The sequence below is a fragment of the Pollachius pollachius genome (genome assembly GCF_949987615.1).
Source record: "Pollachius pollachius genome assembly, chromosome: 1".
NCBI classification, from domain to species: domain Eukaryota; kingdom Metazoa; phylum Chordata; class Actinopteri; order Gadiformes; family Gadidae; genus Pollachius; species Pollachius pollachius.
In genome coordinates this window covers 16,693,725-16,720,637 of record NC_136934.1, presented here as the reverse complement: position 1 = coordinate 16,720,637, position 26,913 = coordinate 16,693,725, and the positions used below count along the sequence as shown (strand labels likewise).

The window sequence follows — 26,913 nt, the reverse complement described above, 5'->3', positions numbered from 1 at the left end:
GGGAGATCCGGAGATGAAACCGTAGCAAACATTCTTTTGCAGCAAAAAGGGGGAGAAAAAAAACCAAGGTGAGGAGAGCGAGAACGTGGAGCGGAGTGGTGGAGTGGTGTTACGCACAGCAGTCGGAGTTCAGAGGGGTGGGAGCGGTGCCCGTGGAGTGACGCTGTGCAGAGAAGGCAGGCAGGGTGAGGGAAGTCAAGAGGGATGATGGATAAGGACACACAGTACAAGGGAGGTAGAGCCGGAGAGGGCGCATTGCATTGAGTCCTTCATGTGTCGACATGGCTGTAATGGATGTCCATGTTAGCATTTTATTGATATGTTGTTGATTGATAAAAGCACACACACACTATTGTTAGGGTTAGGCTTAATAATACATAATTCGCATTAGCCCTTAGACCTTTAATATTAGGCCAGGGTGCAAGGTGTGTGTGTGTGTGTGTGTGTGTGTGTGTGTGTGTGTGTGTGTGTGTGTGTGTGTGTGTGTGTGTGTGCGCATGCAGTATTTGTGTCCAAAAGGAGATGGATAAAGTTTAGGACCTTTGAAATCGAAGGGCTCTGTCTGAAATAGAGTATGAGAGAGAGAGAGAGAGAGAGAGAGAGAGAGAGAGAGAGAGAGAGAGAGAGAGAGAGAGAGAGAGAGAGAGAGAGAGAGAGAGAGAGAGAGAGAGAGAGAGAGAGAGAGAGAGAGAGAGAGAGAGAGAGAGAGAGAGAGAGAGAGAGAGAGGAAAATGGGAAACCGCGGGGCGAAGAGCAGGAGGAGGTAAAGGAGATTCTCAGCGGGGGCCATTGCACTTCAAGTCTAAGATGAAAAAGAAACATTCTGAAACTCGTATTCTCCCATCCCCTTCTTTTGGCACCCATTACTTTCTCTTGTCTCTCTCTTCATTCCCCTTGCATTGTAAGCAAAAAGAAATGGAGAACCTTGAAGCTGTTCATTCTCTTCAATGAAAGCGCTTAGCTCCATCTGGGGGATTCAGCGTTAAACAGCCGTCTCTGTTGCAATCCTACCGTTACACATATGAAAGATTATGTAACCCGCTTCCCATAAGTCTTCATTCAGAGAACCCAAGGTAATGTGCTATATATATTTAAGAACAGACAAACCCTTTCACAATTTAGCAAAAGGAAAAAGGTTGAAAAGTCATAAGTTGCAAATTGATACTATACAATTTTTAAATCAATATCCAGGGATATTCATCTGATGGTTATTTACCTTTTTTGAGATACCTGCGAAATCACACACAAAATAATTTCAATTTGTTTCAAAATAAATAAAGTAATCAAAATATATGCTTATACAGGTGTGACCAATGGGGACAGACATGTAAGATTAATTCATGCAAAAATGAATGCTTCTGTGATTTTAGTGCATGCCAATGCATTTCTGTTTTACTGGTAATACTAATATTTTTTTTGTTTTAGGAACCCTAAACAAACTCTGTGTGCTCTATGGCTGTGACAGCTTCCTGATGAAAGTGGCTGGGAGCCATTCTGCAGCCAATAAACAGACAAAAGATAATATAACAGAACGGCACAGGGCAGCAATGACAAACCCAGCGAGTACAGCATCTCCCGCAGGCCAAATAAAACAGTTGAGTTAGTGGTGAGCGCACATTTACAACATCGACTACATGCGATCGTCAAAGTCAGATTGATTATTCTCGAACAGGTCAATATGTGTGGAAGACTGTGTGGGTGTGAGAGGGGGTGAGAGGTGTTGTCAGGACTACGTCTGTCATGTGTTAAACCCTGCTGTGATTTATTAAATAAATGAATCAAATCTCCCAAGGTCATTGATCATCAGTGTTCCGCCCAGGGGTCTGGAAAGTCTCATTAACAGCAACCTAATAAAGAAGCTGGACCAGATAGAGGCCCAGCTAAATGTAGCACTAAAGCTTCTTTTGAGTCTAGCACAATTCTTCTGTTATTTTAATTTGATAGTCTTCCTGGTCCTAATCTCTATCTTCAATCTTTGATCTTCCACCTATTTAGTTTTCACTTTTAATAGCAACCATCGAACCCCAGCGCAAACTCAAAACTTGAGCCAAAAACTCCCACTTGTGAGTCACTCGTCAAGTACAGTGAGAGTAGAGAGATCTACAGTATATTCCCTCTCTTTAGTGGAAACATCTGAAGTGTGTGCCATATCGTCAGGAAACAACGCGGTGCGGTGAAGTGTGCTGCACATAAAAGCATCTGCAGGTTTTCGGGAGGGTTACAGGTTGGGAATACAGGGGGCCTTTAAAATATCTTTCCAGAGCTCGGGGGGTGTTTGCAACCATTATTTCCCCTGCGTTGTTCTCTTCTTTCCCTCTGTGTTTGATCCAGTTTCCCTCTATTCTCTTTACCCTCGTCTCCCTTTCAATGGGAGCAACGCGCACCCATCTGCTGCGCGTGGTTACATGTCATGTACTCCATGACTGATAAAACCTGTATTACCGTTTATAGAAGTGCCTTCTTTGACCATAGTCATCAATTATTCTCAACGACCCTCTACGACTGATGAATAATCCAAGAATCCAAGAATCTCATAAAATGGCTGGGGGGCTTCAAGGACATGCCCCTTATGACAATAACTAATGCTGTTTAGCAACAAAACGGATCGTCAAGCTGTCACGCTTCGCCTTGACGTGACCCCACCTGATTTTCAAACGGTCGATTTAATGTGTGTGTGAGAGTGTGAAATAAACATGTTGGCGTTATTTATCTCACACGGCATGCATACACGTGAGGGGTCGTATTCCGACGCGTCAAGGCCCCTGATATGTATGTGCATTTGTGTCACCATCTAAATGTCATAAGGGTGTGAGATCCCTCACCCCTCCCACCTGTCACAAACACAGACCCATTCAACTGCTGTGTCCCATGACAGCGCTGCTGCAGCACACGCACACATGCACACTGACGCTGTCTTCCTCTCCCACTTGTCAGTAAGTAATGACAACATAAAGCGGATATACGACTGCACATGTGGAGTATGGCCAATCACCTCCTTGCTTTGCGCCACACTCATCTATAGATATATCTACTGCAGGATCCCTGAAACACGAAGGGGAATACGGAGGCAGGGCAGACCCACCAGCCGCCAGGCACAGAGTTCCTACACATCCATCGATCACAAGAAGAAGATGGAACATGATTGGCTGTGAGGAGATTTAGTGGGATGCAGGCAATGTTTGATGATGGGAGAGCAAAATAAATGGTTACCTTAAAGGAAGCAATGATGGGGAAAAAAGAAGAGAGAGAGTGGGAGGACTGGAGGATTTAGAGAGCCGGGTGAAAGCGAGAGATGGAGAGATACGATAGCGTGATGGAGTGTGATGCTCCTGGCATCCTCTCTCCAAAGAAGTTAATAAACTGGATGTGAGCAAAGTTTTCTGATCATCAATTACTCTGAAATGGAAACAAATGGTGGAGAGATAAAGAGGGAGGCAATGGAGAGGAAGAGGGGGAGGAAGGAGAGGTAAGGCAGAGGAAGGCTGAGTAGGGTACGGGAAGGGTGGTTCAAGAGAGGAAAGAAAAAGAGAGACGGAATGAAGAAAATACAGTAAGGGGAAATCTACATGAGTGGCCTGAATATCTAAAAAGCATTATCAGTTACCAAAAGACTAAACAAAGGACCTGGGTAAATATGGAAACGGATAGAGAGAGGAATTAAATTGCAATTTTTCCTGGCCACGTCTCTGCACAGACATTAATTTTCCATTTGCATCCAGCCAGACATCAGGCATTGACAATGGTTATATCCAAAGTGACTTCCAAGAGAGGCTGAGGAAAGTCAATCAATACTGAAATAACTGCACATTAAAGTGCTGCAGGACCACCTCTAAGTTGCAAACAGTACGGTCCATATAGTGAAGTTGTGTAGAAACACTTTACTGTTCAATTTCTCATAGTGCTTTTCATTTCACATCATGGTGCCGATGTATGTATATTTTTGACTTGTATATTTATAATGGAGTCTTGTGGTCTTGTGGTCAGGGTGATTGATAGTCAACTTTATTTATCTAACACATCTTATACACAAGGCAGACTCAACGTGCTTCACATAAAATAACAGGATTTCAAAGATTACGTAAAGACATTTAACAACTGGATTTATAAGAATCCATAAAGGACAGATGAAAGCAGAATTTAAAAGAATGAATGAGACATTTGAATAAAATAATAAGTTAAAATTGCATCATAGTTTAGCAAAAAGCAAAGATGAACATAAACGATTGAACCTTGTTTTAATGTAGTCAGGGTTGGAGCAAGTCTCAGATCTTCAGGTTTACTCTAGCTATGTGTTGCATAGTATCTAAATCCTGCTTTTCATGTTATGTTTTGACTATGGGAATATTTAGCTGCAGGTCTAAAGGTTTGCAGTCGGTTCTTCACTTAAATGTTCACGTCATGGGATAATCTGTGCTTGAAATCCATGCAAGAATTGTCAGAAAAATGTATAATTAAAAATCGTAGTTTTACTGCTCTCCATATCCTCAAATAATTTTGGGAACTATAACTATGATCAGTTAAACTTAAAGCAGAGGCCTTTATTAACCATTTAATTTCCGATAAATATGTCATGAGGCCGTTTGGTATTTTGCCCAAGGACACCTACAGGTTATGCCATAGGCATTTATCACCTTTGGGCTGAAAGTGGCCCTACCAAGCTCCATTATGCAGGCTACAATCATAAAAGACTTCGAAACCCTTAAGAAATCTCTTGTGGTTCCTCTGTACGCAATATCGCTAGCCTTTGACTTTGTCCTCTCTTCATTAGTCTGGCTAATGTATTAAATCTGAGTGATGCCAACTTCACACATTATATTTTCACAAGCCCCCTGTTAGTTGAATAATGGCAAATGTCTGTGAAATTATTCCTTTTGGAATATACTGCCATAACAAATTCACACAGGATTTAGATCGCTGCCCAACTCCAGATGTTCAGTAAAAATAATCCAGTGCACATTGGCCTTTAGTTCTTTTTCATAATGTCACCCTCTGTGTTCCCATGCGTTGTCTTATTATGTCCAACGTGTTAATTAGCTCATTAGCTAATCCGGTGCACCTGCTTGACTTTATAATCAAATAAATCAGTGTTTTCTTTGCTCTTCCGCTCACCTCCGTGTCCTCCACAGCAGGCTCTCTCTGTCTCCACCGACGCTGAATCATTATGTTGTTGCTTGTTGTGAAGGCCTTTAGTGAAGATTTGTGTAGGATGTCAGCTCCTTTTTAGAGACCCTGTGACTGCATCTTATTCTGTAGCAAAGGCATCTAATATGTTCTCTCATCTGTGCAGAGAAGCAGCTTGCTTCTTACATAACTCCTAACACAAGTTTATATATATATATATATATATATATGTGTGTGTGTGTGTGTGTGTGTGTGTGTGTGTGTGTGTGTGTGTGTGTGTGTGTGTGGATATATATATATATATATATGTGTTAATTTTTCTTTGATTTAATGTTGTTTGCACCCTAGGTGGAAATATGCTTTGAAACTAAAATATTGTTTGTCTGCTATTAACTCAATAGCTTGTCGACCAGCAGGGATAAATCGCCCGATATTCTTTGTTTACGAAACATGTCTGGAGAGCCATAGCTTTCTGTATTTCAAAATAGAAACAAGATATTTACAAACTAGGGGAAAAAGAAGTGGTTTGTAAAGGATGCATTTTGAGTATGAAGCCTGCTGGCGCGACCGGACCAATGTTTAGACTACACTTTGCTTCTGATTCAGAAATGCATGTATGCATGTTTGTCAGTCAAAAAAAGAAATCCTTAAAGAATTGAAAATGTTCTCACTAGAGAAGAATGAAATGTTTTTTTAAGTGAGGATGATATTGCAATGTGTGCCAAGGCGCATCAGCTCACCAGGTGTTCCTACAGGTGTGATCCTAGCTGTGATTACTCTATCATACCGTGATGTCTGTATGACTCCAGGCACCACTGCCATACCGTACCCCCTTTTATTTTTATTTTTTTTATTTTTTAACGGATTAATCACTCGCTCTGCCTGTCATTTAAGCCTGAATGAGAAATGCAAGCGTCATCGTTTTTCTTTTTCAGTCCTAATAAAATTTAAGGTCAACTTTTTTTTTGTATATCTTCTGACTTGATTAATGATCAAGTCTATCCGTGCACAGAAACGTCAGAATTTATAATCTGCTTGATAATAAAAAAAAAAGTTAAGGACTGATTCTCTGCGCCTATTTATTTTCTCCTGTCTCTGCCTCCCCGTCCATTTTGTGTGATATTCTATCAGGGCTCTGGAGAAGGCCCCAAGGGACGGGTTTCTAGCTGCCTGGTTCATTACAGCACAGGCTGGTGGAAGGCAGGAAGCCATTAGGGCTCAAATGGCTGGAGATAGAGGCAGAAAGATGGGCCATTGACTCACTAGGAGTTTATTTTCGACGGTTTCCTCGCCGGGGAATGCTTTTTTTCGACAGGCAAAGAGTGAGTCAGTGTGGGTGGTTTGTCTTTGTTTGTCAGTGTACCCTCGATGTGTGTGTGTTTGTGCACGTCTGTCCGGGTCAGATTGTTATACCGTCACACCATCCGAGGGGAGCTTTACAAAAAGGGTTTTCCTGAAGTTGTATGATCCACCACTCACCCTCTTCATCTGTTGGTATGTATGCAACTAAAGGTCATGGCATACACGCAACCACAGCCATAGTCACTACATTCAGGGAATGTGTTTCATCCTATGCAGGAGTGTTATATGTGTGCATTGAAGCACTACCTGCATGCGTACTCTTAGGTAGTATATATGTTCATATGCGGAGCATATGTCTGTGTCCCCTGCCGTCTACAGATGCTGTATGGCGGCTTGACGGGCGTAGTGAAAGCCTTGCTGGGTAAATTTAGCTTGTGCTTACACCCTCGGAGGCCTCTTAATAATTGAGAAGGCATCTGCTCCAATTAATGTGGACCTCTAAATGCAATCCTTTTTTCAATACTTTCACTAACTGGGTCACACTCTTTTACTGTCTTTCTCACACATCTCTCTCACTTTGCTTTATCTCTCAGTGCATTGCGCCGCTCTGATGCAGCAAAGAGGAAAATGGGCCGTTCAGTTATAAACGGGTTTCATAGTTTGTGAAACATCATCTGGGATGCTTTGCCTCAAGTCTTGCAAGATTGACCAACTCTCATTGAAACACACACACACACACACACACACACACACACACACACACACACACACACACACACACACACACACACACACACACACACACACACACACACACACACACACACACACACACACAATTAAGGTATTGAGGGATTTTCCATTCAGTCCTATTGAATAAGAAAAAAATAATTGAAACCTATTTGAGCTGCTTCTTCTCATAAGACCTAAAACTAGAGATTAAGCTTTCCCTAGCTCCTGATCACTGGGGCTATGCAGTTACAGATGCCGTCATTTGATTGGTTAAAACATTACATATCCAGCCAATTATCACTTCTTGAGTTGGTTAACAAGTCAAAGACACATTTGATACAAGGTGGCCAGGTGTTTAAGTGCTTATTTTATTTATCTATTTTTTTAAGCTTGAAAAGGTGGTTGATTAAATGTTCTGCAATTGGAACACTCTAATAAATTGGTTCTGTTAGAGTTGGACATTTGAGATGAGAAACTAAAGATTAAAGCCATTTTAGCAGCGATTAAATATAAAGCATGTAACCCCTGATGGTTCCATTAAGGACGTCTGAACCGTCTACATCTTGGTGTGGTGGTTTCTCTGAAAGTCTCTGAAAGCAAAGAATAGTTTGTAGAATCCCAACCTATCAATATTTTTATGTTTAATAATAACATACCTATCACAATTCACTCCCCCCTTCTGGATTAATAAAGTGTTATTCTATTTTATAAATATTATTTGTTATTATAGTTGTTCATATTGATATTACTTGCTTCATAATCATAGACTCATTAAAATATATCAATGCATAAATAAAGATAAAGGAATAAAGCACTGTTATCTGAGACGGGATTGTGTGCATATGTTGAGACTATGAGAATGAGTACAATTGTAAATCTCTTCAGAAGACTTTCAGTAGCTTTGCATTATCCTCCATTGAATTTGGGTGGTCGTTTAGAAATCTTGCATTTGGCTGGTGTCCCGTCAGTTGAACAGAGTCTACCTGCCGTTTACAGTGGGAACATTACATTCAGTGCTTTGTCGCTGGCATGAAGCATATCTGTCGTTTTTATAATCAAACAACACAGCTTTATCGTTTGACACTACCAAGTATTTGTTCACAAAACTTTCAATGAGAAAGAATTACAGATTCATTTATTTTAAGTACCGTGAAGAAGGAATTTACACTCAATGACAATAAAAATTAAAATCTCACAATATCGATTTAAAATTGTTGGGTTTTGACAGCAATATCTGTCTCTCTTTTGAACTCTTTCTGTATTCCGCTGTGTGTATGCTTGTTTGGTTATGTGTGTGTGTGTGTGTGTGTGTGTGTGTGTGTGTGTGTAGTTGGGTGAGTGAATGAGTTGGTAAGTCATGCTTAGAATAGCTCCGGGGGCCATAGTGACGTGAGATCAGGGAGATATGGACGGGCGGGCTGGAGGTTAGCTCAGAGGACTGGACACTCTGCTTAATAGATAGCATGCTGTTCTCACCCCTTCCCCAAATCCCTCCATCTCATACTATACAATGTTAGCCTTTTCAAACATTGCAATGTATAAGCTTATCTTCTGGTTAATGTATAGGCTCAAGGCCTTATCCCTGATTAAAGGAGGATTCTAGCGCAAGCTTTCTAGCAGGAAGTTGTTATTGTCGGGTTGCTGGTGTGGGGATTCTGGTGCGAGGATGCTAGTGTGGGGATGCTAGCACGAGGATTCTATCACGGTATACCAGCATGTGAATGCTGGCACTCAACCTTACTAGTGTTGAATATCTCTTGCGCTCAACGTTGCTAAAGCTCAATGTTGGTATTGCTCAATGTTGCTCACACTCGCGCTCAAGTTGCTGAATGCTAATCACACTGAACGATGCTAATGCTGAATGTTGCTCACGCTCAGTGTTTTAGTGCTCAGTGTTGTTAGTGCTCATAGTAGTTTGGTTGGGCAGCAATGCTAGGTAAGCTAGCGCTGACATCGGGGTCATCACAGTCATAAAGATAGGCCGTCAAGGGTCAAGGTTGATCAAACTGACTTTGAACGTGGACTGGTGTGTGGGGGTGGTTTCCAAGGCCAGCACACTGCAGGCACCATGCAGGAATTGAATGGCACAGCCTGTGGCCAGCTCTTATTGATGTTGGTCGCGTATAAGCCTCTTGAGTCAGTTGGCGAATCAACCCCCAACACTCAGATCAGGTGATTCACTTCAGCTGCTGCTGTCTTTCACACTCTTCTACACTCTCTGTCAAGCTCGTTTTAACGGTCTCAATCAATCTTTCACTTACTAACAATTAGGGGTGTAACGGTACACTGAAGTCACGGTTCGGTTCATACCTCGGTTCAGACATCATGGTTCGGTACGAGTTCGGTACAATGAAGGGAAAAGAAAAAACAAAAACGCAGAAGGCAATTCTTTTTTATTGTCTTAGGTTGTACCGCCTAGTGTCATACAGTCTCTCCCATGAGCTAGCTGCAACAGCCTGAACTGTGTAATCTGAGATGTTAACAGTAAACAATACGTACCCCACATCACCTCCAGACTCCATCCGTAACTTGTAAACAGCTCAGTTATGGCTCGCGTTTCAGTCACGGCTCGCGGCTTATTGTAGTGCCTCATTATTTTAATTTTTTTGTATGACATGCTCCTGAACCTCCAGTTAAAAGCTGGGGTATGCAATGCATTTAAGAAGCATTTTGTGACAATGTATTTGAAATTACCTTCACCTTAACAGAAATTAATTAATCAAATGCGCTGTTGAAAAAAAGGTAATAAAATTCAGTATCTTCGGCTGTCGCAGACCTGTAATAAGCTAATCAATTCATGCCTCCCGAATGAAATGATTGGATGGCATGTATGTGTATCAACCTATCCGGCTACCTGGGAGAACTCCGCCTGTGCAGTCATTGCTCGTGACCAGAGTCTTCCTCTAGGCTAGGCAGACCTATTGCTGAAGCTAGCAAGCTTGTCATTTGTCCTGGGGGCGTGGCTTTGGAGGGGGGCCTCTATAGTGGCGTATGTGCATGCATTTTAGCACTGCCACAGAGCAGCCTTCAAATCGAAATGATGATAAAAACAACCTTGAGATAAAAATATGTGTTAACCAAATATAAGGCAATGTGAACAAACCGAGCCATGGAATAATATGTTAGCTTTAGAAACACACTTGCTCCTTTGGAGTGAAATATTTATCAACTTGATTGATGCAATAGTTACGGTAACCACTCTCTCCCAGATAGAGACGTTTCTAAAGCATCTTGTGTATCTTCTTATATTCTCATTTTTCATTCTAGTCGCAGCACACCACAGAACACCAAACAGATGTCTTTAATCAGCCCCATGACGTGTTCCCAGTGGTATAAATACACTAAAACACTCGGGAAATTAGCCTGAACTGTTTGTAGCCAAACTTCACGACAAAGTAATTGTGAAACACTTTGAACGGCAAAAAAGTGGTTATATGACAGTGAGCACAGGAAGATTAATAAAGACTGACTCATGCAAGTGTTGTATAATTCTCTGAGGGTCCTAAGTGTGCAATGGGTGCATCCCATTGGAATTTCATGAGCAGCGGTAGTGTCTTGCAGCCATCATTTATTGGATTAGGGGCAATTGAAAACATTTTCAAACAGGTCACTCTTTCGTTGAATATGCTCTTGTGGTTATTTTGCATTTAAACTGTCGCATGCATATGCTTGCCGTCATGACATTTTGTTCTCAAAGATGTACACACACACGCGCACGCACACACACACACACACACACACACACACACACACACACACACACACACACACACACACACACACACACACACACACACACACACACTCAATTTACTGATAAAAGCCTCCCATGGCATATCTTTGAATTTCATTTTTTCTGCTTATAAGGACAGTATTATTTTGGATGAACTTTTTTCATCAACTTGCTAAACTAAAATATACCTGCCAAATGGAAAATGTTATCCACAAAATGGATTTCACAAGTTACTGCTATAATGCGCTGCTCAATAGTAATACGGTTAGGACATTGAGTGCAGATTACAGTGGAATGTCACAAGGTTAATACCTCTGCATTATGGGTAATATCATTCCCAACTATTATCATTGTATCCTCAATGAAAAAAACCTTGGCTCCTTTTCAACTGGGCTTTTCGTTAAGGGAGCATTGAATACCTCATGATTGTATTAGAGTTGTGGGCATAGACCGACAACTACATTTTGAGAACAAACCACATTGCATAACATCAGAAAATAAAGTTTAGAAGCAGGATGATAGCGAAGAAAATATATATATTGGCTTCAAGGAAAATAAAAGGTAAAGCCAGATGAAAGCCAACAGAATAATAGGTGGAGAAGGGAATGAGGCTGAACTATGAAAAAAATATATGACACGTAATAAAACGGACAGGAACGGACACAATGAGAAAGTTGACAAAGCCGGAAAAAGTATGTGATGTGAGTCTTCTTGGTTGAGTGGCACAATCTCGTATATTTTCACCCCTCACTCGCCTTTGAAGTTGTGGAACGCAATGTCGAATCTGAGTTTAGCTTTGGCCATGGGAATCGACTGAATCACCCGCAATGCTGTATTTCATTGAGAGTGACACAAACACACACACGCATGCACGCGCAGAGCAGGGAGAAATAGCATAGAGATATAGAAGACTAGATTGACGGTTATATTGATGGGTTTGTGTGTGTTTGTGTTTTTGTGTTCCTGAAGGTGTTATTGTATGTATTCTTCTTTCTGTGATCTATTCCAGTGGATCTTTGAGGAGAGTTAGAATATTGATATTTGTATGTATTTCCACCAGGGGGACGTAACAGTTTATGTGTGTCTCTGTGCATTCATTTGCGCTCGCTTGAGTGTATGCCTGTATGAGGTAACGCACAACGTTCCAGGCTGGCCACTGATTACGGCAGAAAGCTTGACACTTCCTGCACAGTTAAATCATTCAGGGACTATACACTCTGCCCCTCAGAGAGAGAGCAACACCGATCCGTCTCCTGCTCACTGCTCAGGCTCCCTTCAACAAATGTTCCCCTAAGTGGGCCTGAGACATTCCAGACTGTTTATCTCTTGATGCCTCCACAAGCCATCCCCTTACTTACTCCTTTGTTGTATCTCTTTCTCTCCCTTGGTATCACTATCTCTCTCTCTCTGCCTCTGTCTGTCTCTCTCTGTCTGTGTCTGTCTTTCTGTCTCTGTCTCGTTCTCTTGCTCTGTCTCTCTCTCTCTCTGGCTTCTTCTTGCTTTCCTATTTTCATTTCCACTTTTGCATGCTGTAGACTTTCTTTATCTCTTCAGTCCATAATGATTTATTCTTCTTATACCCCCTTCATCTTTTTCAGCCTTTCCTCTCTTCTTTCTACGATTATATTATTTTCTTTTATGTTCTGTCCTGCTGCCTTTTTCCTGAATTCACCATGTTATGCTCTGCCTCTGGAGAGACTGGTTAGAGAGTGAGAAACATTCACTCTGAGACAGGTAACCAAGACAGACGAGGGACAAAGATGAAGAACATCTAGGAGTGTGTGTGTGTGTGTGTGTGTGTGTGTGTGTGTGTGTGTGTGTGTGTGTGTGTGTGTGTGTGTGTGTGTGTGTGTGTGTGTGTGTGTGTGTGTGTGTACAAATGTTTGTTATGTTGTCTTTCTGGACACAGGAAGGCAAACAATATACTGGACACGCACACACGCCCACGTCCCATATCACTCACTTCACCTTTTGCTTTCTCTAATAAATGTACACACATTTATTAACCCTCGTTTCTTGTTATGTTTTCATTTTCCTTCCTCCTCTTCTTCTCATACGCTCTCGCTCAGCTCTTTGAACCTGAAGCCATTCAAAGCATCTGTGCTACTACCTGCCACTGACTGAAAATAAAATGAAACCCATCTGTTGAGGGTTAGAACATGGGAGAGGGGATGATGGAGAGAATGAGACAGCAGTTAGGATTTGGCTTGAGTGCAGTATAAGTACAGCAGATAGAACATTGGTGAATAAAGGAAAGGGATGAACAAACACTGAAATGTTAAAATACAATAAGGTAAAGGGCGATATACTGGAGCGGTAGGCTGAATCCCATTAAGAATGTCACAACACGGAAGAAGACACAGAGCAGGCTTCTTTCAAATATCACAGGCTTCCACAAACCATAACCTCTCAACTGAATCTAAGCAACTGAACCAAGAAACGCAGAGTGGAAATAGTTTCTGTATCAGAAAGAATACAATGATTTCCCCTCAAACTAAACCATGAGACGGCTGCACCGGTAAATTGAGGCTTCACTGTACGCTATAAAATAAGGTGACTTCAGGATATACTCATCAGTCTAAGGTAGAAATACAATATATATAATAAGTTGGATGGCTGAGGTGAGTATCAAGCCATGTCTGTATGGCTGTGCACCATGTTCTCTTGTTTACTCCTGAAACAGCAGGATGGACTGTTGTCAACAGCAGCTTTATTTATTGAACAATTTGTACACAATCGTCTTCTAATTCAGCCAAGATTTTGGCAGTTAGAGCGATAAATGACTAATGAAACAAAATTGAAGACAAGTGGTGGTTGGTGCTCAGGGAGAGGGAGAGAGAATGAATGTAAGTGAATGCTGGAGTAAAATCAAGCAAAACTGCTTCCATCGACAGCATCAGTGGGGGGCCTATTGATGATGCTTATAGACCCTCCCCCGTTTTGTCTCTCACAGTTAATTAAATGTTCGATTCCAGCACTTTGGTTTGTTTAATCCGCTTTAATTAAGACACTAATGAGAATGACCTTCATACAGGGGATCAGAATATGATTGAGAGAAAGAAGGGACAATAGAGAGGAAATAAAAGAGGGAGAAGGAAACTAACGTGATGGGAGAAGGGAACGAGGGACTCAAAGAACTCTTGGAGATGACTTTGTATTATTGTTGTGTTTCCTTGCTGTTCTGGGGCCACACAAGTGGAAAACAAAAGTCTGAAACCGAAATAAGCGCTGTGTTGGGGGTCCCATGTTTGGGGGCCAAGGGGGATTCATAGTGGGGGGGAGGATTCAGTTTAAGGGAAGAAAGGATGTCAAACAATAATGACATGGAGATACTAGTACTGCTTAGTTTTTTTCCATGTAAATCACGTGAATGCACTCCGACATTAAGACATGTATGTATCAAAGAATTCACAATAATAATAACAAATTAGAGTGACTTTTCATTCTGTTGGCCACATAAGGTAATGCTCAAACATTCAACATTGATGGTAGTTTGGATTGCAATATAATTCCAGCACTAAAATGAATCAAACAAACCAATAAACAAAAACAAATGCAACGAAAAAGCAATCAAACCCCCCAGAGGTACAAGCTGATGGCCAGCACTGGTGCACTGTTATCATGTTGAAGAACAATGGTGGCAAGGGGAAAGTGCTGAAAGCCTGAATGGGTTTTGAACTGAATCAATGGTTGGCAAGGCACACAGTTAGACTGATTGGAAATCCAGTGCATTCAGACAAAGACTTGCCTCTCACTGGTCTGCTTAGTCAGTCAAAATGAACACAGCTCTGCCTTCCCTTGTGTTTGTCCTCCATGTAAAATGCTTCATATCAGCAATGCCAGCTCTTTGGCCCTTCCTGTGCGTGGAAGGTCCCAAAAGGAGCTCCAATGGCAGTTGTCTTCGCTTAATGTGAGATTATGTTAGCCTTCAAAAATGAAGATATTGATTTAACATTTCGGAAGTTGAACCCATTAGGATAGTTGGGCAAGTAGTACAATACAAAATTGCTTTAGAAACTCTGTTGTCAACTTATCAGTTACGCCTGCATCCTAATTATTTGGGTTGATTCTGCTGAATTTCTGAATGCTTTATTTTACAACATTTAATCTGAATCTGTCTCTTGTATCATTACGCTACCCATTTTTGTAATCCTTAATGATTTTCTTTTGGTCTTTTTATTGGCTCTTTTATAACAAATTCTCACATATACATCATACACTTCAGAGTATAAATGGAGTTCAATGGTGAATAGCGGGAGTTCACACCTCAACTTATCTCTGCCATTTTAAGCTATTATAAATAATTGGGTGATAGCGATGGAGCAGTCTGCTGATTCAATTTTTATGGCAAATACACAAATGATCTACCTAAAATAACTATCAAGGTTGAAAATCATTATATACTGCCAACTCTACACCTCATCGTGTTCCGCAATTGTTTGCTTTCAGGTCTAGCAACTCAATTAAAACAATATTCACATGGGTGGATGTGTTATCTCCTTCTGAGCTGGGTCTTCTCCAAATTTTATACCAGTGGATTGATATGCGTTACAAGTGAGGCTGGAAACAATCAAAGCATACAGCATTGAAATTGGAGTAGCTATAAAAACAAACCCACACCCAGGAGGAGCAACAGGAGATTTCAATATTGTACACGTGGGCTGAATTGGATCATGTTTCCCATATTCTTCTCTGGGAGCTGTGTTTGTTCTCGTGGGATTCCTGGCAAGTGATTCTATTGTGCTTCTCACTGAAGGCCGTGCACCTGCTTTTAAATGTCGGGATGGAGGTGAAAGTGGAGGAATTATCCGCAGGTCAGCCTAAACCAAAGTGACAAGTCAGGTTGCTTCGATGAACACAAAGACACGGACACAGACACATGTACACGCATGTGTGCATGCACACACACACACACACACACACACACACAAATACACACAAACACGTACGCACACTCACACGCACACAAATCAATTCCTTGTAGACTGACCTGGCACTCACTCAAGAGATTTTATAAACAAAGGAGCAATTGTGAATTATGTTCTGCGACACCCTCATACATAAAAACATGGCCAAGAAACCCATGCATTGATCAAAACGCAGACACGCACGGACGCACACACACACACACACAGTCCTGCCACCTATATGTTCCATATGCGGCTCCGTGGGAGTCCTGAGGCCAACCGCAGCTTACTGCAGTGATGAATAAACCAACAGGCACACCCAGGTGTGTGTGTGTGTGTGTGTGTGTGTGTGTGTGTGTGTGTGTGTGTGTGTGTGGGAGGGACAGGGGGGAGGAAGGGAGTGGTTCTGCTGACACATTCAGATGACCTGGCAGGATGGGGTGGTGGCTGCCTGGCCGGTGTAGTGGTTGGGTGGATGCTGGATAGCCGATGGGGTGTGAATTCTGGCTGAATGGGGGCTGGCTGACTGTATTGTGGCTGGATGGTTGCAGGCTGTTTGGCAAGGAAGCAGGCAGCTTATGATCTTGGATGTGTGTGTGTGTGGGCCCGCTTCATCTGCTGTGAGCTTCTACAGTACAGGCACAACACGTTGGAGAATTGCAGTCTAAAATGGTGAGAACGTAATGCATGAAAAAAAACCATCTCATACTGTTTTCAAGAAAAGCAAGTGGCATGAAAGCAAGATTCCGACTTTAACCTACCACACTGTGCTGACACTTTGGCAAACATTCATATGCACTCACACACTGCCGGCCATGTGCTAAATACACACACGCTAAATTTGTGACCCACTGGTAGCTCAATTGGTAGAGCCGGCACTAACACCGCCAGAGTTAAGGATTCAATTCCCGCCGGGGACGCCACCATGCTGATAAAGCAAGAATATGTCCACCAAACCGCAGTTATACATTTTTCTCTTTTACCGTTAATACTACCGAAAAAGCCTCCTAGATTGCCCAGCTGCAGTGGATCCCCCATGTGACCGTTGGTTTCCCTTCTGGGTCGCTGCACTCCTGTTATATTGGCCTGGCAATCATGGAACCTCCACGGTTGCCACATGATGGAATTTCAATAACGCATTAAGAGGGCTGGTTTAACATGAATGATTTTACATGACTGATTTTACAGGGGATAATCTGGACGCCCGTGCGCATTTCGGAGTGTTTACACAATCCATCATGCTCTTATTGAGATGGATGATGTTGTCCAATGAAAATCTATTAATTCAACACGATCATTCATTAGGAGACCATAACTATTATTCCCCTTAATGCTACTCATCAAGACCTGTCTGTGTGTGTGTGTGTGTGTGTGTGTGTGTGTGTGTGTGTGTGTGTGTGTGTGTGTGTGTGTGTCTGTGTCTGTCTGTGTTTCGGGTTCATAGTTGCAATAGCACGTTCATAGCCGTGACTATTTAGTTATGCTTGTACAGCCCCCAGTCAGGTCAGCAGATGTTATCTTAATAGCAATGCGCATGGCATGGGTATTTGTTCACTCACTCAAGCGTGTGGGTCTTTTGTGTCAATGTGTGTGTGTATTATAACCCCTAGGATTGCTGTTGCTAAGGGGTATGCAGATGGAGAAGTGTGTATTATACTCTTTATAATTTCATCAACGTCAAACTGCTGGTAATGAATATGAATGTGTGTGTGTCTGCAATTCTGTGGGAAGCGGTGTGTATTTGTGTCTTTTTGTTTGTGTGTATGTAGTCCTATATTTACTTACTATTTGCAGTTATGCATTTTGTTTCAAAAGGAGGGATGGGAGACCCAGAAGGGGAGGAAGGATACAAGAGAGCGGGTTGGGGAGTGGGAGAATAGATAGAGGGGGGTTGAAGAGAGGGAGAGAGAGAATAGCAGATATGGCATAAATTACATAAGCTGATAAATAAGAAAAATGGAGTGTGGCAACGGAGGGGAATATGAGGACAATGGAGTGTTGTGCGTGGGTGGAGAGTTTGATGAAGAAACAGAAGCGTAAAAGATTAGAGGGTACCGCACAAAGCCACAAACACACACGCACACGCAGACACTCATGAACAGTGTAGCAGGAGATTGCATTATGCTGTATTGATCAACAATCATGCATTAAGGGTCAATAGATGGCTATTAAACACTGGTAAATGGCAGATATATATCATAGCTCTATAGTGTGTGTGCCTGTGTGTGTTCTGTCTAGTGTGTGTGTGTGTCCAACGTGTATGTAGGTCATGCAATTCGGTTTTTAATCACTGTTCCCTTAAAGGAACACTTGTGCCACAGTATCAAGGACCCAACATCTTCCAGCGTGCACTGTGCTTCCGTGACAATCGAGGGGAAAGGGTGTGTGCGTGTTTGTGTGTGTGTGTGTGTGTGTGTGTGTGTGGGTGTGTGTGTGTGTTTGTGTGTGAAAGGGGTGAGCCTGGGACCACAAAAGTGGTCCCAGGCTAAGTAAAAATAATTGAAATGAAAGTGATATATGGGGATGGAAACATTGTTGTACTATGTGCAGTGTGGGTAACATTTTTCGATAACATGTAAAGGGGTAATCTGGAGTAATCTCTAACACACTGAGGGAGATGACAGTTTAACTATTAAGAAGATCCATCCCTTCCCTGAAATATAATATGACATGCATGATATTCACAAATCTGCTGCTTCTTACGAGCACTCTCAGGCAAATCCTTCTCAAGTGTTCAGCGGTAATCAGAACTGAAGCTTAAAGACTCAAGGTTCTTGAGAGGAATGTCTCAAAATGCCAGATATAAGGTATCAACCCCATCAGTGTTCAGCATTTTTTCAAAGGTTTCTGAAAAAATAAATAAATACAAAAGGCGTTCTTATCGGTTGCTTATTTCTGCCCCCTATTTGACGTCCCTCATTATATGTCCTAAGGTAACTCTTACATTAGCACTCTACATTTATCTCTCAGTCCTACTCCATTCACGCTCTCACTGCGTCTGCTGTCTCTATTCTCCACCCCTCTGTTCAGTGTCTCACTCAATGATTGTCTCTCATTCTCTGCCTGAATGCATTTCCTATTGGAAGGGAAGGCACAATCTTCTGATGTTGTTAAATGAAGTAAATGCTCTCACTAATACACGCAAACTGAGGACACACAGACACACACACATGCATATTGAACACACCTCATTTGTCTTTAGCATTGTGATTTTTGCATGTGTGGATAAGCTCTTCATGTTCCCTCAAATTAATTGTTACATGGATAAGTTAAAAAGAGAAAAGATAAAGAAGACCAAAAATATTTTGAAGCAAATAGCAAGCCTAGCACATTGATGGAGGGGATCGGCCGCTAGGATTAGGATTAATACAGACTCTAGATCGAGCAAAAAAGGAGAAGAGAAGGAGGAGGAGAGGAAGCACACAAGTAGAAAGTGCTGAAAAAAGGAAATGGAGCCAAGAAGATAGCAGAGTGGAGAAAGAACGATAAAAAGAGAGAGAGGGAGGGGGATGGAGGGTAGTAGGATGACTCAGGGAACACGGAGGAGCAGGAGACGTACGAAAATAAGGGATTGGCAAGGAAAAGAGTGAGAGTAAGCGCGTCAAGGGAAGGGAGAGAGAGAGGGGCTGACAGTAAGGTATGGGTGGAGAGCGGAGAAGACTGGAGAGAGTGAGGTGAGAAGGGGAACACACCGAGCTAAGCAGAGAGAGCTAAGAGAGTGCGTAATTCATGAGTACAAAGGGAGAGGAGCAAAAAGGCATGGACAGAGCAACGGAGGCCTCTTACACCAGAGCTGGGCTGAATCGCAGAAATTCAGCCCATGACCTTGTGGTGAACACCGAAGACTCTATATAACCCTATCGTTTTACCTTACAACCCTACTGCCATAAAGGAGGTGGCTGTTAAAGCAGGGGCTGCTGTGTACAGTATCCATAGCATAGCCTAGCTGAATGTACACCCGTGGTCCTCTTCAGCCACTGCAGGGAAGGCGTGCCCGTCCATCTCATTAGCATTTGGTGATACACCGGCAGTGGTCAGGCTACAGTGGAGCTGACGTGGATCCGAGCCAGCAAGTCCACTGCCAAGCCCCGCTTGGTTGCTGCGGAATCAGCCGCATTTCACAAATGGCTAATGCTCAGACCAAGGTGGCCAAAAAGTCTCTGACAAAAAGGAGATTTATGGGTATGCATCTGTCATCAGCTTTTCATTTGGTTTTCCAATTGCTCAGGTCGTGAAATTTCAGGTTTAATTGAGAGCATCGGGATTTGTCGATCAGGTTATTTGTTTTCATCCATTTCGGTTGTAAATCACCTCATCAGCATTCTGGGTAATTAGTACCAGAGAGACTTATGGTTGAGTACGCAGAGTTCCCTTACCTCATGAGCAAGTGGATTGAGAGCCGAAAGGGTAATGGAAGCTATGGGAAAGGCTTGGTACCTACCAAGCCTTTCCCATAGCTGGTAGGTGTTCATCATGAGAGCATCAATGGGAGAAAGAACCGCTGGCATTGGTCTTCAAGGTGTGTGTCAGGGAAGCAGTCCACTGGTGAGGAATTGGAAATGGTCGGTCTGTAGATATGGGGACGGGGTGGGGGTTAGGAAACTGGGTAAACATGGATGACAATGAGTGTGAAAAGGGGGCGGGGCGTGAACTGAAATGAGCCAATAAAAAATGAGAAAATGATCAGAAAACCGCACAGGAAAACAAATCAGGGAGGAGAAAACAAGGGAGGGGAGGAGGGAGAGAAATATATGCGGAAAAAATCAAACAAAAGGGAAGAGGTAGAACAGGAACAAGGCCATGAAGGCAAATTATTCCTGTGTAAAAAAACACAAAGAGCCTTTTATAACGTAGCAGGAGGAAACTTAAGTCTACATAATTAGATAAGGGAGGGGGGAGGGGGGCCCTCCTCCTTTTAGGTGTGTGGTCTTCCTCAGAGAGGATGAGGAGGAGGAGGAGCATCTGGAATGGGGGGAAGAGGCAACGACCTTGACGGAGCCTGATCTGACAGCGTGACAAAGGGCCGAATCACGGGTGAACTTTGACAGCGCACTCTCTCAGCCACTCGGCCCGCTAACGACGACGGAGCAAATTAATGTAGACGCTTATAATGGAAGAAGAAAGGGAGGGGGGAGGGAAAGGGAGGGGGGAGGGAAGGGGGGATTTGTAGGGGGTTGGGAGTGGGAGATTTTTCTTGCACAAATCACATTACAGGATTTTTTGTCCATTAGCACACAAGGGAGGAAATATAGCATATAATGTAATGGTGCGCACACACAGCAGACGAAAACACACATGCACGCATACGTGAACACATATATGAACCTGCACACATATACACATCCAAACTTGCACATACATAGGCACATGATATGCGTTATGCAAACTAGTTGTGTCTACAGTGCTCATTTACAAGGTATTTGATTAGTCTTATTAATATATTTTGATTGACATTCATCATCCTCATTTCTGTCTGCTCATGACATGTAGATAGATGGCAAGTTTTGATCACTCACATTATCTGAACAATTTCAAAACAATGTGAAGATGTATTTGGGTAAGTGGAACAGTAACAGTATCACCTGAATGATTTAAATGTAGTGATTACCATTTACTGTATCTTTACCTGCAGCATAGTGGGTAAAGATACACCACTCTTATATTGCCCTCTCTTTTCTCCAAGCTACCTCTTCCATCTACCTGTCCCCTGCTTTCTATAAATATCTCATTGTCATTCAGAGAGAGAGAGAGAGAGAGAGAGAGAGAGAGAGAGAGAGAGAGAGAGAGAGAGAGAGAGAGAGAGAGAGAGAGAGAGAGAGAGAGAGAGAGAGAGAGAGAGAGAGAGAGAGAGAGAGAGAGAGAGAGAGAGAGAGAGAGAGAGAGAGAGAGAGAGAGACATCACCATGTGCGACAACACTTCCTGCTTGGCCTTGTCACCAGTCAGCAATAGATCAAGGTGTGTGTGTGTACAGCACAACCTCACACTCATTAGAGTCATGTCGCATCTTGTGAGTCCTGCCTGTGTGTGAAGAAGAGGGCCCTCTTCTTCACACACAGGTGCTGTGTGTGTGTATGTGACTTCTGGCCAAACTGTGAGAGGGGCCTTTTTATCATTCTTTTATCACGTAAACAGTGTTGTGTTATCAATCTATATTACAGGAAGAAAATTAGGAAAGCAAGACAACCCTTTACGAATACTGTATGTAGCATGGTCCATGCTTCAGACAAGGAAACATAATTGTCATGTTGGAAAACCGTTTTATAAATTGACCGAAAATGATACATGAAAAAAATGATACTCCACCTTGCCACGCAAGTGTGTGAATGTGTCTGGTGATGTCTTGTTTAACCTGTTCTGCTGGTCTCAGACTCAAATCAGTCGGACTCGCTCCTCAAACCAGCCATCAGCCACACACACTTTGCAACATATTTAGCAGAATGATAGTTGTTAGGCGATAGGCATTTTATTCTAGATGAGTCTTTTATTAAATAAAAATAGTATGGATTAATTCAGAAACACAGATTAAATTTGTATCCATAAATAATGTCATTACAATCAGCCATCAACATTTGCTAGTTCTGTCATCATGGGAAGCAACCGATATATAATGTTTACTCTATTTATGGAATCAATTTATTGAGAAGATTACGAAGCGCCTTGTCTCATCCTGTAGCTTTAATTGTCACTGGTTGATTTCCATGCCTTTGCTATCCATAGGTCATCTTAACCCAGGATTTTAATTACCTATGATTGCAAGCGACAAGTGGGTGGTTGTAATCACGGGTTGCAACAGTTTCCTACTTCATAATTCATACAATCAGACTGTTGCAATGCAGCTGCTCAGGTCAAGCCACTGTTTACTCTCAAAGGAAAGACAGCATGACATTTTCCCGGCGTATTGAAAATGAATTGCTAAAGCCATGAATTATTCTTCCAGGCTAGAGTTCTACCTTTGTCTAACTTTGACAACAACCTCTGGTTAGTGCAGGTTTATCAAGACTGAGTTACAAGCACTGCGGGCAGTCTTTTAGAATTATTTAAAACAGCAGTTTTAAATAATAATAATTTTGGTGTTTTCAGTATAGAGGTAAGAAATGTAATACATTCTCAGTAGTATTCTCAAGAGTATTTATATATTTATTTTGAGTGAGTTGAATTCAACAAATGGAAAATATATCATTTAGTGCAGTGTAATAGACTACTATTACACTCACTTTCAAGTGAGCCATGAAGAACATTAAGAAATTACACACATTTGCACTACTACTGATATAATAAAAATATTGTATTTTATTTCTTTCAGCCATTTTGTTCTTGGTCTCCTATACCTGGCAAGTGCCTCTGTTCCACACCCACAGCCTGTGGTGATACAATGGTATTTATTGCTTCTTTATGGGTGCTAACAAACCGGCAAATGAATACCCGACACTTGCCATGGGCATCTGTTTGATCAAAACCTCTCAACCAATCGATTTTGAGCCTCCACATTTAGGATAGTGCACCGACTTAAGGTCACCTATGTTGCTATGTGTTGTTGAAGGTGGAAGATTTTTCCTTCTGGTCTCACACACACCCTCACATTTACATTAAGTCCTACTTTAATTGTTATCAATCTCTCCTTGTCCCTCCCTCCTCTTCTGTCTCCTCACTCTCATTCCTTGTCCTTCTCTCTCTTTCTCTCTATCCCTCTCCCTCTCCTGGCGACCGCCTCCCTTCCTTGCTCTCTCTTTCTTTCTTCCTCCTGTTCTATCTCTCTACCTCTCTACCTCTTACCCTCTCTACCTCTTACCCTCTCTCTCTCCTCCCTGCTTTGCTTTTCTTTGTTCCCTGCCAGCCCACAGAGTATGGATAGAGCGGCCTAGTGTCGTTTTTAATCACAGCTCAAAGACTGATTAATCACAGCACGACCCCTGCACAGGTAGCAGGAGAAGGATTGGGGATGAGGGAGGGAGAGAGGGAAGGTAATTGCTGTAAGAGACCCACAAAGGAGAAGAGCGCACCACATGAAAGACTGAGAATGAGAGAGAGAGCATCGCTTATTAATCTCAACCCGTATAATTGTATGTCCCTAACAATCGATTCCGGGGTCTTGATCACTGATCACAATCGGTGGAATAGTTTCAATACTGAGTCACGTAACAAGAGAGAGAGTGTGAAACATAGGGAACGGAATTAACTTTCTCAAGTGTTCAGCGGTCCTTTCTTAATATGTTTACTGTGGGAACTTGATGGAAGAGCCCACAATTTTATAATTGTATCATTCAATGAGGAGCGACTGTAGGTTACTTTTTGTCATTTGGTTCATTGTGTGTGTGTGCCTGGGTGTTGCTACTTGTTTGTCTGGTAGTTTCCCTGATGTCCCCTGATATTATTGTCAATGGCATAGGGGATTTTTATATCCCTTTCTGTTACGATAATGTTGACTCATCTTATGATCTTGGGGGCCAAGCCTCCATGACGTCTCTAGTCCGCACACCGTCCCGGGTTCCTCTCTTTGTCTCTGTATCACCTGCTAATTTATGTCTTTTAATAGTCATTTTAAGCTCAAAGTTTATCGCATGCATATGGAATATATTGATGGGCTAGAAAATGTATATTCTTTATGACCCATTAAATCTCTAAAAAGTATTTTATTTCACGTTTCATTTATGAGCCTTTGTGATATATATTACACACTGTGTCAGCCTCACCAAAGCGGCATTAATCAGTTAGTGCGCTAACAGAATGGAAGAAAAATCACGAGCACATAAATATAGCACCTGAGGTTATTCAGTGGGAGATTTGAAGCTGCTTCAAACTTGCCTCATCCCTTTCCTCTTTTTTTGGTATCATCATGTGTCGTTCCCCTTATGTCCATTTCTGTCCTCTGCATCTCAATCCTACTCTTCCGCCATCTTCTCCGCCACTCAAGTGCACTCTCTCCTCAAGGCGTGCATATATATACATATAGATGGGCCCACCTGAGAGATTTTTGGTAATGCTCCCTCCTAGCCACGTCATCAGCGCTAATGCAATGGCTAATGAATAAGTGTTTATTTTTTTATGGGGTTTTATCCTGCTGTGGTCTTCTGCTCTGTCAGCGCGAGCTGATTGCATCACCTCCTCATCTATACTGCGTGGTAATTAAATCATCGCAACTCGATCACTTGGGGGGCTTGAGGGCTTGGATGGCAGGAGGATGGAGTGGGGAATTGAAGGCGACAGTATAATGATGGAGCAAATATTGTGTTAATGTGATTTCTATCAAGGGCTTTTGCCAAGGAGACTGAAGGGTGTCAAATGGTTTAGAGTGTAGTTAAACAGATTTTTTCTTTGATATATTTTATATATAAGAGCAACAATTATTTGGGTGGTACCACAGACAGCTCTTTTTACATGAATTTACCATTTTAGTTGAGGAAATGTACATACATAAAGACACAAACACACACAGAAACCAACTATATGTTCTGGTCAGTAAAATGCAGTTAGCTATGTTCCATTAGCTCAGCTTAGACAATTACTTGCTCACCAGATTTTGGAAATAAACTGGGATAAAATGAGGCTCTAAAAAGTGGCTAATGTGAAGTGGAAATAGAGGCAAGTACATAAGGCTAATTGCATGTGTAATCAACCACAACGAAGTGACCACACATCTGTCAGCCCCCCCAAATGGCTTTTCTTCCTTCCCTCTTCCACCTTTTGGAACACAAATGTTCAGTCCTTATACATCGCCTTGACCTGCGTGGACACTCTTTTGTTCCATTTTCACTTGGCTGTTGAACTCTACTTAAGACTCTACTTAAGGGGAGAGAAGGGAAAAAACTAACCTTATTTCAAAGTCCCAACCATGTTGTTAACAAGTCTGTTTTTTTTTTGTGTGTGTCTTCGCAGGAGCCATCTTTGATGAGTCAGCCCGTAAGGATGACGAGGTGTTCCGCATGGCGGTGGCCGACCTCAACCTCAACAACGAGATCCTGGAGACGGAGAAGATCACCATCTCGGTGGAGTTTGTGGACGGAAACAACCCCTTCCAGGCTGTGCAAGAAGGTATGACCCTTGTAGAAAGCAAGAGCGACGTCTGATCTATGTATTGGTTTACTGTTATCGTTACTGGTAATGGATTAGCGCACAGGGCTTGCAATGGTCTTAAGTCCAACTCCTTGTCTGGCCTTGGGTAAGTGGTCTTATACTACATGTAATTATTCTACTTTGTTTAAGAATGCTTGATTCTGATTGGCTGGGAGGAGGGCATTAACCCGGCAGGTTGCCCGCCGACTTGACGGTTGTACTTGCTGCTGACTGAGCACAGCGTCATCAAATTGTAGATCAATACGCCACTTGTATTTTTTTCTATCACAGAAATTTCAAACATGAGGTCCATTGTAAAAATAAACCTTGTTTGAAAAAGTTCCAAAAATGTGTCGGAAATCTATCGGGGTCAGTCGATACATAGTTTCGCAGGCGAGATACAATGTAGCAACTACGTTATTAAACTAGTGATCAGATGCATCCTTGTGTGGTTGCTATAGAAACTAATAAGCTACAGCTGAGCTAACGTTATTCACCGTAGTTCTAAACATTGCAGCGTTCTAAACATTCATTGCTTATTTTAAGGTATTTGGAGTAGGGAAGACATTTGAGGACTGGTTAAAGAGCGAACATAACATTTAATGCAAATAAAAATTATTTGGAATAAGGAACTTGCATGTTTGATCGATCGTAATTAAAGGAGACTACTTTTTTAGGGAGATGAACTCAAACAGAGTATATATTTAATAAGGATGCAATACGAATGGAAGGTATATAATGGAAGGTTACCAACCTCGCCTTCGTCACGGGCGGCAAGCAGTCCACGATCCGGGCATATCAAACAGTTTATTGCCCTGCCTCTCGGTGATTATCCCTTACATATTAGATCAAATGTAGAAATAAATGTATTTGTTTACTACTAGTCTTCCAAACACTCACGATGCATGTAGCTAATGTAAAACTAGATGCAATAAGATATGCACCAGGTTCCGGGCGGTCATATACTTAATCAGATGTTGATGTGGCGTTTGAGACAAACAGGGATTAAGGTTGGCCATTCTCATGGGCACAGGACCCACCAGGCAATTTAGTTTCATAGCATGTGT

At 42.1% G+C, this 26,913-nt stretch overlaps 1 protein-coding gene across 1 annotated transcript in view; it reads left to right on the top strand.

Annotated features, from left to right (window-relative positions):
* grid2 (glutamate receptor, ionotropic, delta 2) overlaps window positions 1-26,913 on the top strand; it is a gene marked incomplete at both ends in the record, with an annotated part of 386,075 nt that overhangs the window by 45,372 nt on the left and 313,790 nt on the right. The window contains one exon of the mRNA XM_079730216.1: window positions 25,670-25,825. Within this exon, the coding sequence (XP_079586342.1) occupies window positions 25,670-25,825 (156 nt within the window). The remainder of the gene's footprint in view (window positions 1-25,669; window positions 25,826-26,913) is intronic.